The sequence below is a fragment of the Hesperophylax consimilis genome, chromosome 25 (genome assembly GCF_061612785.1).
Source record: "Hesperophylax consimilis isolate HC1 chromosome 25, BYU_Hcon_1.0, whole genome shotgun sequence".
In the NCBI taxonomy this organism is placed as follows: Eukaryota; Metazoa; Arthropoda; class Insecta; order Trichoptera; family Limnephilidae; genus Hesperophylax; species Hesperophylax consimilis.
The window spans coordinates 9,167,052-9,181,923 of record NC_142860.1 but is presented as its reverse complement, the minus strand read 5'-3'; the positions used below and the strand labels follow the sequence as shown (position 1 = coordinate 9,181,923).

General features: G+C 34.4%; 1 protein-coding gene across 1 annotated transcript in view; it reads left to right on the top strand.

Moving 5' to 3' along the window:
* Positions 1-11,827, top strand: part of nst (phosphoglucomutase 3-like protein nst) — a 35,497-nt gene extending 23,670 nt beyond the window's left edge. Inside the window, exons 5-12 of the mRNA XM_089646922.1 lie at positions 1,516-1,670; positions 1,822-2,024; positions 3,062-3,186; positions 4,445-4,604; positions 5,434-5,591; positions 6,014-6,206; positions 9,141-9,311; positions 11,316-11,827. Coding sequence (XP_089503048.1) covers positions 1,516-1,670; positions 1,822-2,024; positions 3,062-3,186; positions 4,445-4,604; positions 5,434-5,591; positions 6,014-6,206; positions 9,141-9,311; positions 11,316-11,402 — 1,252 coding nt within the window. The 3' untranslated portion in view covers positions 11,403-11,827. The remainder of the gene's footprint in view (positions 1-1,515; positions 1,671-1,821; positions 2,025-3,061; positions 3,187-4,444; positions 4,605-5,433; positions 5,592-6,013; positions 6,207-9,140; positions 9,312-11,315) is intronic.
* The last annotated feature ends 3,045 nt before the right edge of the window (positions 11,828-14,872 follow it).

Here is a 14,872-nt window from a genome sequence, read left to right as displayed (position 1 = left end):
GCATAATATTGAACATTTTTTAATACAATATGTGTAACATTGTTTCACTGTTTATTTAAGCTCTTTAAAACAAGTCTTTTAAAAAATGTTTGTAAATATGAAATACTGTAGACTCAATTTTTTAATAATATGTCTAGAAGTAATTGTCAAAATCATTACAGTAAGTTACCGTACCTGTTTCGATCAAAACATGGATTTTAGATGAGTGCTGCCATCTTGTGTTGTACGTAAGAACCTGTACTTCAACACAACAATATTTTTTTAAACTATCTTATCGGCGGGAAGGGTAGTTTTACCTTTTACTCCGGTCCTATTTGAAAGGCGTTAAAGGCATTGCTGTCCGATAATTCTATATGAATTTTGTATACTAATCTTTTTGTAAGGGTTCCAACTATAAATATATAAACAATGCGATTAAAGTCTTCCATTTTCTTAGGACGGGTTGTTTCGGAGAATCTGAACAATTCATCAAATTTCAACGTTCATTTTCAAGTTCTGTGAAAGACTTTTTCAAGTTCTGTTTTTAAATCAGTTTTGTCAAGCAACTAGCCTACAATGATATAAAAACAGAACTTGAATAAGTCTTTCACAGAACCCGAAAATGAACGTTGAAATTTGATGAATTGTTCAAATTCTCCGAAACAACCCATCCTTATCTTCTTGTCCATTGTTTGGAAGATTATTTAATCAATTTGAAATTATACTAACCCTGAAGAATGGATACTAAATCCTCAAATTTATGGCACTGGATATGAGATTTTAAAAAATTTTTTTAATGATTTGTGCGAAAGTGAAAAACAAATTTTTTGCAAAGTACTAAAAACTGACTTTAAATGTTTAGGGAGTTGTATTACAAAGTATGCTTTGTTTTAGACAGTACTTTTATAGTTGAGGTGTGGCGACTACTACGTAAAAAAAATCTGTTATATTTTTTACTTTCATTTTATGTCTATGCAATATCATTTGTGGCACATACGCAATATTGCTGTAGAATTATTTGTATTTTATCCGCTGTATTAGATACATGGTCATGATAGTTTCTTTATCAATTCTATTTCTTATTTTAAAAACATCACAAAATTTTTAATACGTTTTTTAAATGAAATTTGTCAAGGAGAGTTACATAAATATAAAAAGTGGGTAGCAACTATAATAGTAGCAATAGAGCTTGCCTTTAGGCAGCTTCACCTTCAGCTAAATATGTCCATATCCCAATTGATTCTGTTCCACAGCGAGGTTGCTCTCCCAAATGGCACGATCATTGGCAAGTTAGTCCTGCAGGCTGGGAGATAAAACAGTCTATGCTGTCGGTAATGGAGTTAATCACCGGGAACATAGAAATGATTAAGTCGCAGTAATGACTTTAACCAAATGCAAGCTATTGGTCAATTTCAAAATTTGAATGTACTAATATATGCCGGATGTTCAGATCAACTGAAATTACCAAAAAACATATAAATTATTGACTCATACGCCGTTTTGAACTTATGTAGATGAAATGGTATTCTTTTCCAGCTACACAAGTCCCGGCTTGGCGAAGGCAGCTACAGATGGAGTGCTGGCCATTCAAGGTACTCCCAGGGATTTCGGAATTGTAACAACACCGATGTTACACTACTTTGTACTGTGCAGAAATTCTAACGGGGCCTATGGCATGCCCACGGAAGAAGGTGCGTTGATTGCCTTTACTAATTACCTTTCTATTATGTTGGTTATTTTTTATGTAATAACAGTGAATGCTAAGAATTGAATTATTAGAGCACTGAATGCAGTGAAAGATTATACACAAATTTCCAATATATTATCAATACTGAATTTCAGGCTACTACAGCAAGCTAGTGAACGCCTTCAAGCTGTTGAGGGCGGGGGAGACGTCCCACGGCTCCTACAAGCCCTTGGTGTACCTGGACGGGGCCAATGGGGTGGGCGGCAAGAAGATGCGCCACATCAAGAAGAAGCTGGACGGGTATCTCGATGTGGAGATCTTCAACGCTGGTGGAAATGGCGGGAAACTTAATTTAAATGTGAGCTCTGAATTCATTGTTGTTTGGGACCGTTCAAGTATTACGTAAGCAGATTTATTACAATTATTTACCCCCTCTTCCCCCTTGTCATCAAAAGTAAGCAAAGCTCTTACCCCCCCCCCCCATGCTTACGTAAAAATTGGTACCTATATGCATTTTTCTGTTAATGTATTCTGTTTTTTAAGCGGGTACCTAAACGTATTAATTATTTGTGGGAATCCCCAAATATGTATTCGGTTTTCAAACATAGACAATGTGTGGGTTGCTAATGTGTAAAAAAAAAATAACTACTGCTGAGCAGTGCTGACGTAATCACTATCTCGACCCCCCCACCCCCCATGTCATCAAGAATAAGCAAAGCAAAGACCCCCCTGCCCCCCTATAGTGCTTACATAATACTTGAACGGCCCCTAACCTGTTCTTCATGTTTAGTTTTGTCACTGTTCGGTAAAACTATCCTGTAACTGTTTTTAGTATAAGTTCTCTCTCCGTAATCCGCTGCTCAATTAACCGACAACTACTATAATCTGACATTATTATTATTAAAAAGCACTAAATCAAGCTCTATTATTCCCCGGTATTCATATATTCAATAGTCCGCCATCATATCAAATTCAGTGGTCCACCGCACGATTATACTTGGGTGCCAAACTTTGTATACCGACAGGTTGGGTTATCTTAGCCCGTCGTCCCATGGGTCGGTAAGGAACCATTACCTTACTTTACTTTTCTTACACACTCGGTTACTATATCCCCGTCATCTGGCTTGCTCTCGGTGACCATTTTACGTTAAGTTACCACAGTAAATTATTATTGTTTTAGGACATTTCCATTAGTCTTCAGTGTATTCTAGCAACTGTCGCAAGTGTTTATGTTCTTCCACTTTTTTTGTTTGAATAAGTTTACAAAAAGGACGCTTCTCTCAAGCGTAAACATGACACCTTAACTTTACCAAAAAATGTTAATTTTAGAAAGATCGATAGCGGTGTTTGTTATGTTTTTACGAAATACCTATTTTGAATTTTATGTTGTTTCAGTGTGGAGCAGATCATGTAAAAGTCCAGCAGAGTCCTCCCGTAGATGTTCCCAGGGAGCTGAACCAAAGAGTGGCATCTTTTGATGGAGATGGTGACAGAATAGTCTATTATTATCTGGATAACAGGTTGGTTAACAATAACACTCGTCTTGATTTCAATTAATTCAGCTAATAGTTTTAACCTTTTTTTATATCTTAAAAGAAAGACACACATTCCTGTGTTTTCCGAACAGCCTGACAATATTTGATAAACTCCTAACACTTGTGAAAAGGTTGTTTTTGCAAAATGGAGCATGATGAAAGTGAATGGTAGATGAAGCCAGGATACCAGGAAGACATTTTAACAGTCAGAAGTGAATGAGAAGTGAGACAATGTATGAATGTGAACAAAGTAAGGAGGGTGTGACAAGGCGGAGTAGTGTGGTGGTTCATCCTGCGGAGAAAAATCAGAATGGTTAGTTAGTTAGTTAGCAAATTGCCATCAGTGTTTCCCACTTTATCTTTGTATTCATTAGCCACTCGGGTGATGGGGTATTTACAAAATAAATGCCTTGAGCGATGGAGTTTTCCCGGCATTTGGTTTTGGTTTCGGTTTCAGCCGCGCTTATTCAAAAAATCATACCCTCGAATGTTAACCCATTGGCCTCCAAATCTGCCGGCCCGGCAGTTTTGTATTGCTGTCTTAAACTCTAACCACGCCAGCACGACGGGCCTGAAGCATGTTGGTTAAAAAAAAAGACGTACAATTACATCTATGTTTCAAATTTTAAATGTCAATAGCTCTAAAGATAATGATGCCTTCATTTTGTAGTGTTGGTAATAATACGTTGATAAAGTTTTTCCTTGATATTTACAAATGAAGTTTTGTTATCGATCGGCGTCATAGTGATTTTTAAAATAGGCGAGTGGTTTTGGACTCGATAAGCTTGCTGAAAAAACGCATTGTGGGTGTCTTGAGGACTATAATAACGAATTAACTTTTTATATTAAATGTATTAATATATATTATGTAAAAAAAATATATGCCAAAAGATTGACCAATGTTATTAGATTTAGTACACTGCTGCAGATTAAAAATTTTGGTACAAAATTATTATAATTGAGCTGTTTGCTGAAATTTCAAAGGAATTAGATTTAATTCCGAAAAATTTAAATTTAGGCAGCCATCGCTCAAGGCCTAGAGCGATGAGACCTAAATGTGTGTAGCCATTATTCGACTGTTTAATTAAGATTAAGAACCGTTCTCATCTCAGGCAAAATTACTAAGATATTGCATTGACAAATAGACATATGTAATAATTTCTTTAACTGTTTAATTTAATACACCTTAACACTTGTATCATAATGTACTCTGTATGTATAAATAAATAAATAAATTTACTAGCGAAACATTCCACCTTCTGGACGGTGACCGGATAGCGACTCTACTGGCTGGCTACATGATGGGACTGACCAAAAAATGCCAGCTCACCGACCTGAAGCTGGGCCTGGTGCAAACTGCCTACGCCAACGGTGCTTCTACTGAATACATCACCGAGAAACTGGTCAGTATTTCTGTTCTGGCAAAACAATGGAACTAGGGAGGAAATGCCTGGACACCGACCTGAAACTGAGCTTGGTTCAAATTAAATTGACATTGGATATTCTACGGTCTTTCTTTGTTTAAAATATTGTATTCTCCAGCCTCTGTCTATCTCTTTTTTTTATCTATTCTATGGATTCAAACCATGATTTTCATTTTTCTGAAAATAGCAGTTTATAGCCATCCGAAACCTGTCCTCTAATTCATACCTATGTATGTTTGGAATGCAATACCGTAAATTTGACACTAAAGAAATTGTTCGTGAGAATGATAAAAACCACAAAACATGTGTGAAATTATTCTTGGAATCATTGTTTTTTTTTTGCTGTTTTTAAATTATTTAACTATAAATTTTATATTTAAATAGACAGAGGGTTAACATAAAAATTACAAAGAAATTAATATCAACGATAATAATTACCAACGACGAAAAATCAAGAGACAATAAAGTTTGGGTCAAGTGAAAACAAGAGATTTGAGAAAATTTGTAATGTTTTAAGGGCTATCACTAAATAGGTCTGGAAACATTCCACTACAGTGGATGTAATATAGTCAACACATTTGCGCAAGAGGTTGGGAGAGTGTAAAGTTGGTACTTAGGAAAGGAATATGAAAAGTTTTAAGGTTTCTTAGCAGACCGTGATTGATAATGATTTTGATTGTGACCAAGAGGGAAGACATTTGTATAGTGTAGTTTTGTGCCATTTCGCTTCAAGAGTGCTAAACAATATATATGTAATATTTTAATGTATTATAAATATTTGATTGACCTTTGTGTTTTCGTTTTCCAGTGTGTACCAGTGACGTGTGTTAAGACTGGTGTGAAACATTTACACCACGCTGCTCAGTCGTACGATATTGGAGTTTACTTCGAGGCCAACGGACACGGGACTGTCATCTATAGCCAGAGGGCCAAGGATCTTATCAAAGCCTCATCTACTGACGACGGGTATGTCTAGTAACCTTATGAAAATATTCAACTTTTCTGATTTGCAAATACAATTAGCTTATTTATTGAAAAATTTCTTCTTATTCTATATTCTTATCGAATTTTTTCGAATTACATGAACAAATTTTCGAATTACTAATTTTAATTTCGAATTAAAAAACCATTTTGAATGAAAAAAAATTTCTGGGGATATTTTTTTGGCGAAAATTTCGAATTAAGCGTTTTTTTCAAATTATCGGAGTTCGAATTAACGGGGTTCCACTGTATCTGGTCACCAAACATGGATGAAGCCATTTCAAGCACTGTTACGATTCTGAATGATGGTCTTTCCAGGGTGATACTGAGATTTTTATTTAAAAGAAAATCAGTGTCTATTATATGCCTATTATCAACCTCTAAATAACTTAATAACTTCCTTGCAGGCTAAATCCCGAACAAAAATACGCCGCCAAGAAAATGTTGGCCGTCATCGATCTGACCAATGAGACGGTGGGAGACGCCATCTCCGACCTGCTGTTGGTCGAGACTGTCCTTCACACCAATGGCTGGGACGTGCATCAATGGCTGCAGTCTTACAAAGACCTTCCGTGCCGTCAATTAAAAGTTTCCGTGAAGGTATGAAAAATGCTATTAATTTTTAGTAATGAGTCTGCTTTATAGCATTAAGAGACATTATTGAAGATGTTGAATTTAAAATAAACCAGTTAAGTTCCACTTATAATATTTTTTATGGTTACACGTTAGGAAGAAAGTAGATGTTTAAAGTTATAAGCGAAAGAAAAAATATATGAAACGAGTAGACGAACAATAAAAACACAATGGTTTCAGTTTTAGTACATTGTAAGGTTAATTTGATTTAACAAAATTTAGACATACCTGACTTACTTTAAGCAGTGATTCTTGAGCTTATTCGTAGTAATAAATGTACATAATCAAAGCCATTTCATGCAACATTTTGTTTATTAGTTTTGCTCTTTCACAGGGCGATACTGAAAGTCTCCATCACTCTAGTTATGTTGAGTCTTTTGTGCTGTTGTTTGTCAAAAATACTGTCTTTGATTTATTTTGGTTTTGGTAGAATCAACAATTTTTCATATACCCCCCCCCCAATCCCCCACCGTTCCATTACAAAGAGTATGTCAACATACTTATGTACGGAAAATGCCGCAGATGATTTATTTAAGCAATAACTACATGTTTTGAAATGGCAACCGGTTGGTAGCGTGGTAGATATTGGTTCCCACTCGAGCGTTGCGGATTGGATCCTCTAATAGTTAAGTCCTCATTTTCCGCACATTTTCCAGTCATAATGATGGATTTTCAACATTCTGAGATTAATTGTATTCCAGAAATGTTGCTTTCTAAATTTAAAAGAAAGGTTTTTTAACTATCCTGCAGCCAAGTGGGGGAGTAGGTAGTACCCAAAATTACTATCCTCCTTATATTAGCTTCAATACTTGACATACCATTTTAGTATTTTACGTATTCCTGTGCAAATACATAAGTAACCATTAATAATTGACAAAATAATTGGGATTTCTATATTATTTTTTTAATGATAAAATAATGTTTATAATACAAGGTTTTTTATGCATAGCACAAAGGATAACAAAATTATTATAAGCAATAATTAGTCACCTGAAATATAAATACAAATTTGGTTTTCTATAGTTTAAAAGCCCATAAGACAGAAAAATGCATTGGGTCGTCGAAGACCCACTTGGTTACATTTTGCTTGGCGTCTTGGCCTGTCAATAGTTAAACAATATTATCAAATAACAAAAATACTATTAACCCTATCCCTGCGGGAGACGCACGCCTGCGACGCACTGTACATGCCCTGTACGCGGGTGGCACATCTGTGCGACGCAAAGTTTCTTCGGCGTTATGGGTATGAAACATGCTTGAGCACGGTAAAACTTATACTCCTAAAAAATCTCACATCTTTACACTACTGACATCTTACGATATTTATCCATAATACGTTTCCTAATCATGGATACAAAGATTTGAAGGGATCTTCCAACTCAGAGCGAAAAATGAATCAGTTTGAATTCTTCCCGCGTCTTTACACACGTTATTGCGCAGGCGCATTTTATAAGATTCTCAAACAGAGACGCTCGCCGTGTAGATTACATTGTTTTATCGAATTATTGTTTGCTTTTTCGTGGATATGAACTATTTTAATTACAGTGTACATTCATCTGATTTATCATATTTTCAGTTACATACATTCATTCAAACTATTGAAGAAATATAAAATTTCATCAGTGTTAGATTATTTTCAAATAAAGATACGTGGTTAAAACTTTTTTTTAGTGAAAAATCAAGTGTAAAGTTGTACAAGTTTGACTTTTTATCAATTTTTGAAAGTATTTTTATTGCCAAAATACAAAATGTCGGGTCGTGGTCTTAATGACGAAGAAATATTTGGTGCTACTTTAGAAATAGATTCAGATTTTGAAATAAGTGACAGTGACGTCGATAATAATTGCAAAGCTGCTGAAATACATGAAAGCCATGATTCTGCCGTTATGCGTTGAGAACTGTTTCAAAATTTATCACGATAAAAAAATATATTAAGTGATACATATTTACGGTGATATAATAACAGAAAAATTATTTAATTATTTTTGTAAATTTAAGTGTAGTTATTTTTTATTATATGAACCTTTTTAAGTGTGTCAATATTTCATGTATCCAGTCAAACGCGACATCGCACCCATAAATCAAGCACTTACATCGCACCACAGTTGAAGAGCTCTACTCCGGTATGTTTATGCATGTGTATCGTTATCCTTGAAATATTAACATGGCCGCCCGGGTATACCGTATCAGTTACATTATGAATATATACTTCGAATTTTTATCAAGTCCCATTGATGTTCGGATTGTTTATTTATACTTGAAAAGATAATTCAAGACATAAGCGACATATTTTTTAAAACAAATTTTAAAATCCATGCGTGATTATTGTTTAAAGTCATAAATTAGATTGATGATAAATAGCCCCGCGTGTGAACGAAGTGATACAAATTTATGACGCATAGAAAAGGTTAATCCATCAATAAAACCTAATCACTAATTGAACAATTCAAATGCAGGATTCTACGGCTTAGTTGAATTCATTAAGAAAATCATCCTTGCACTTGCAAGACCGGCGATGTGAGTTTTACCAAATTTTACATGGGAAACAAAAAACTTCTCAGTTTTCTATTCAAACAACGGTTGAATGAGTATTGTGCGATAAATCATTAGACTTAGGCGTTAAACTTATTTCTTTAGAAATTGTTGGTATAGAAAAACATTTTGCCGAAATCTGGCTAATAGCCTTTTCTGCAAACACAAAGACAAAATGTTTTTTTTTTATACTTCTGACCACCATTTTAGCCCTACGCTGTCCCCTTGTAGACTTTCACCGCCCCCATTTGCTTTCGAGGCCTTCACCGCCCCCCTGGATCTTACCCCCTTTGTGAATCACTGGTGCAAGTGCATATACATACATATTTGAATTTACTAATTTTATCGATGGATCGTAATTGATTGCAGGATCGTAACGTTGTAACCACCACGGATGCTGAGAGAAAGTGTGTTACTCCCGAAGGTCTACAGGAAAAGATAGATTCCCTGGTATTCAAGTATTCAAAGGGTCGTGCCTTTGTCAGGGCATCAGGAACGGAAGACATTGTCCGAGTATATGCGGAAACTACTACTAAAGATGTAAGTATTATTTGATAAATTTATTCTGTTCTTACCATTTTCGTAGTCGCTCTGAACATAATCCCGAAGCATATAAATCTTGAATCTTCATACAACCATTTCAATTTATCCCATAGTTCCTTTGTTGTGTTTACTTCTTTGATATGTACGTAAATGGAGGGATCTATTGTCAATGTCAATATCTGGCTTAATGCATCCTAGCGTTCCTTTCAACACTCTGCCGCAAAGCACCACTCACTATAGTTTTCGCGCCCTTTGAGTTTGGGTACGCTCACTACATAGCTTGAATTAGACGCCATTACGTTTTCTCACAGCTCGACTTCCCAAACACAACACAACACAACTAACTGTTCTCATACTGCAACCTATTATCAACAACCTGATAACACACTGTCATGGGGAAACTAGTTGATCGAGCCAGGAATGTCCTGGGCCCGTAACCTGTTAATAATATGACATTAATTAGGTTCTGAATGAAACAACCTGCTTGGCTAGACTGAAAAACAGAAGAGGTTTTATTTCTTATCATAGACAAGTTTATACCGTTAGAGAAGTACATACCTAAAGACATGGTATTTTGAGCATATTGTAACATATAATTTCTCACATTGCAGCTTTTGGATCATGCAAGTAATTTCTTCAGGTGATTTGTTTGCATAGCTTTGGCGGCCTTGGTGGTCGAGCGGTGGCTCTCGACAAGCAAATTTTATTTGATTAATATTGTGTTATTTCACAACTTATTCATTTTAAATAATATTTAGTATAGTTCCCGAGTTGAAGATACTATCAGCTGCTAAGTTCAGTTAGAAACCCGATCTTGGAAGTCAGTGTTAGTTCAGGGTAAGAGGCCCCTTCTTGGAATTGAACCAAGGTGTAATAAAATATGCTAGCTCAAGGTAGAACATGTAAGTCTCTTTCTTCAGGTGTGGGGAACTCCCGTGTTCACTTTCACGTTTCTCGGTCAGAATATGGGAAAGGTTATTTCAATTAACACACGAAAATACATGATGACAAAGGTTTATTCGAGTAGGGTACAATAGGGCACAAATTAACTCTAAAGAAACACAATATCGATTCTCTCATTCTCTCTCGACTGGGTGAAACAGTAATTAATATGAATTTACGGTCTTGAACACAGTTAGGGTAATAATTCTGGAGAGGCTTACGGTTCGCCAAGTCATGATGATGTTGGCTCGTGATCCGGTCGACTCCATCGGGCGAGGAAACAGGCGAATTTATACGGTAAAAACGACTCCTACGGCCGAGTATAAAGGAACCGAAACATGTTTAAGAATGATACGGCTAAATATCGATTACAATAATTGAGTTTGTTTAAACACGCGCGAAACTACGCAAGGTTCGGGCGTATTGCGTCATGCTTGAAAGCAATAATAATTGACTAGCGCGGTACGCTGTGAGCGCGACTGCAGCTGGCTCGTGACTGTCGGCTGCTTGGGCCACCGCACACGTGCAAGCGGCCGCTTTGACCATCTGTTGAGGTGATTTCTCACGAAAATGGCGCTATATAAATTAGCCAAATATTTGGTGCGTGGGGGGGGTAACAAATGTTGCTACAGGGTGATTGTACCTTTTAATGTATAGGGTGATTGTATTTCGTAACACAGCATTGCCGTGATGTAAAACCTCCATTCAGAATTGAAACGTTGTTTGGAATAACTTTTAGCCATGTCTGGTGACCAGATCTGAATAGCTGGGTACTTCTACATCTTCCTCCTCATCTCCTCCCCCTCCCCAAGATCTTCAGGCTCAAATGCACGAAATTGGGGATGCCATAGTCTCACTGGCTCCAGATTCATTGCGACTCTTGTGCTTTATTCTTTTGTCACCTTATTTTTTTGTCTTGCAATAGTGAGTTTTAAATAAGCATGACATATGACAAATAATACTCACTGCCTTCTACGTTTCCTAGCACTTCATTGAGTGTGATATCCAGTGAGACAAGAGCGCCTCACACAACTGTCCTGACACTCTTATTGTTTTCAGGACACTGACCGTTTAGCCGCAGAGGTTGCCCTGGCAGTTTACGATATGGCCGATGGCGTTGGCGAGCGCCCAGAAATTCCACAGTGACATTCCTGAACTCAATCTATCACGAATCATGATCACCAACTCTACGTAACGATACTAATTATTTCACCGTGGCACCTAGCATGAGACACTAAGTTTTTACACAGTGGTTGAACTTTAAACTAAAGCTTCTCGGAACATGAATTTTGTATGAAATGGCACAGTGTTACAACATTTTCACAACGAAATTCAGAAGTTTTCTCACTGGACTTTTATGAATTTTCAAGCGTCTCATTTTAATAACTTTTGAAATTTAAATTAAAAAATAAATGGCTTTTATACAATTTTATACAAAATTTTTACGAATTTGAAAAAAAAATCACAATAGTTGAAAAAAATTTCACCTTCAAAAAAGTTTTTCTGACCAAATTTTTTTGTTACAAAGGAATTGTAAAGCTCCACAATGTTTGGACTAAGTAAATCGTGAAATTTTATATGCATTTTAAAAATCACAAAATTTGTAAGTAAAATGCTATTCATTGTTTTTTATGCTATTTTATGTTTAGCTCCCTTAACCTCTTGCCATTGTTTTTTTTTTTAAAACTTTTGTATTTTGCGTACCTATATTAAAAAGAAAACTAACACATTTAAATTTAATTTATTTTAATTAGTTAAAATGGCAGTAGTCAATGTATTTTTTTATAAATATTTTGAATAATTCAAGGTTTTTAAAAATCTTTACATAAGGGGTGGTTACTTTAAAAAATATTATATTATACATCTAAATGTTTTATTGGAAGAAGTTTGTATACTGACTGTTCTGCTCATAAACTAAAAGACAAAAAAAGACATGCATTTGTAAAAATATTATGTATGCATTTATTAATGCAGTGTTTTTATTAAATAATGGTCTATTAACTGTATTAAGTCTTATTAGAATAAAAACATCACGAAAGAGCAACGTAACTGTAAAGAGTCATGACTTTGAATATTCTAGTTGATTGAAAAATTTCTGCCGTATATAAAATTTACTTAAACCAATCAAAAATGCCTTCACAGATGTCTTAGAGCATTTTTTATGTCACCAATAAATAGTTGGTATTGTTGGTTTTCAAATTAGAGATCGCCTTTATAAGCAATTAATCTTGTCTTACGAAATATAATAACATTAGTAACTGCAAAAATGTTATCTTATGTAGCCTAATTTTTTTTAATAAATACTATACGATGATAAAAAATCTTTTCAGTAATAACATTCTTAGTAATACCAGAATATAAGATTTTTCAAAAATGTTCAAAATTTCATATAATACTATTCTAGTGTAGCAAATTTGAAGTAACAACTTTAAACTTACATTTATTTTATCATCGTATCGTATTTGATTTGAACCTCTTTGTATTAAGTTTAATGTTTTAGCTGACTGAATTGTTTCTATTATTATTTTTTTTAATTAAAATTATAATTTTTGTGTTGTCTTATAATAGTTAACCGTTGGTACTGAACGTCGCTTTCGGTACTGCCTGATTTTTGTATAAAATTTTACAATGTAAATGACCAATGAATTTAACTATCAGTTTAAAGTGCATTTATTTTGTTCTTTTCTGCTAAGTCACCGAATAAGTATTGTTATGTACCTACTTAGATTCACCCAATGCACAGTAGAAATAAAACATTTTGTAAGCGCAACTTAGATACATACTATTTATAATATGTTTAGAACTTAGTTCATTTTGTTTCATTAAATGAAACCTAACCTAACCTTTAGTGACCAGCTCATACACGGGGGCTCCACCGAAGCCAGAATTAAGTTAGCCTTTCGGAAGTTGGGCATGCTGTGCAGAGCCCGCACATATTGTAATATGTAGTACACAACTGCTGACCCTGTATAAATTATAAATGCGCCTTTCTGTTGAGTTTGGTAGCCACCTCTGGTCTGGAGCCCCCGATAACCGAAATACTTTGGAATTTTTGTTTCCTCCTTCTTACGATATGGACCTATGTAAGATTTAGGTTCACTCCTTCCTCTCTTTAAAAAGGCTACAGTTAATGTAAAAATCATATTGGTTATACATGTTGGATCCTATTATTATAGGTAGCCTTGTTAGTTTGCCTGTTGTTTTAATCTTTGGTTTAGAATCTGGTTAACACATAATTTGATTATAAATATTATTTCAGTATTTGAGAGTTATTTTGCTGCCCAAAGTCACTAGAGTTACGAATTTACAGCTGCTAACAAAGAAGTATTTTATTTTTCTTTGATCGAAGTAACCTTTGTTTACTGAAACATGGTAATAAATTAAGTAAGTAGGCTATTGACAGCAGGCTATCGAGCAGCAGATCGACTAATTTTTGTTTATTTTGGACTTCAAAGGTAAAAGTTGAATTAAGATACGTATAAGAAATTACTAGGGCAGTTCTATAAACATAATAAATGTACATGTAATCGAGAGCGTAATATGAAACTGATAAAAAATTTGGTAATTATCACAAAATCTTGTTAAACTACAGATTAAAGAATATTCTCAGATAAGAAGATAGGTTTGAATAAGGGTTAAGGGATAGGACAATAGAAAAGGGTTGGGGTTGAAATGCCAGACGATTATTGGTGGAAAATTAATTAAAATAATATGTAATTGTTTCATAATTTAGTTGTCTATAACGGAATAATGATATAATGCGGGATATTGAGTTAAATAACACTTTGCTTTGATTAAAGCAATCTTTGTGTTTATTTTCTACTTCTATTATTATATTATATTTTTATTCAATGGGTAAAATAAATGGGAAAAAAGATTTGTTTAGAACAAAGAAGAATGCTTTATGGCGTGTTTCGTGATCCAAACAATTGCCTAACCGATGCTTGAATTTCCAATACAAAACTGTGTTTACGAAACTCAAATGGGATGGACATCTTCTAGAGACAGAGCACAGGGCTAAAGCTAAATGCAAAGCACTAATTTCCAAGTAAAATTGATGCAGATGGCCCCTTTTGTCATATTACTGCCGATTTGTTTCCATTCAAATTTACACGGAAGACACTTCTAGTTTTCTTCTTTATTCTGTATTTTTTGTTCTTGTCTATTTTTTCTTTGATCTGTGGGTTAAACAATTTTTACTATTAATATTATAAAATTTTATACTGCAATGAAAGTTTAATTTGAAAATATGAAAAGATTAGCTTGAAATAGAATAATCTTAAATAATTGCTTGCTAGTCAAAGCTAACAACGTAAAATATATTTAAAGACTTATTTTTTTGTCAAATTAACGCTAAAGCTAGTTTCTAAGATGAAAGGAAATAATTTTATTAAAATGTGGCAGATTATATAATTTGTATGTAAGAGGCTTGGTAGAAAATTTCACAGTGACCATTTTGTAGTTTAATTTTTATACCTTGAATTAATTATCGTATTGTTAAAGTTGAATGTTGTGAATTTAGCGAAACAAACAAAAAATACCAAAATTATTTTATCGTAAATCATAATTTTTTTATTTTTTTTATACTTTCGAAATACCAATGTAATCACAATTGA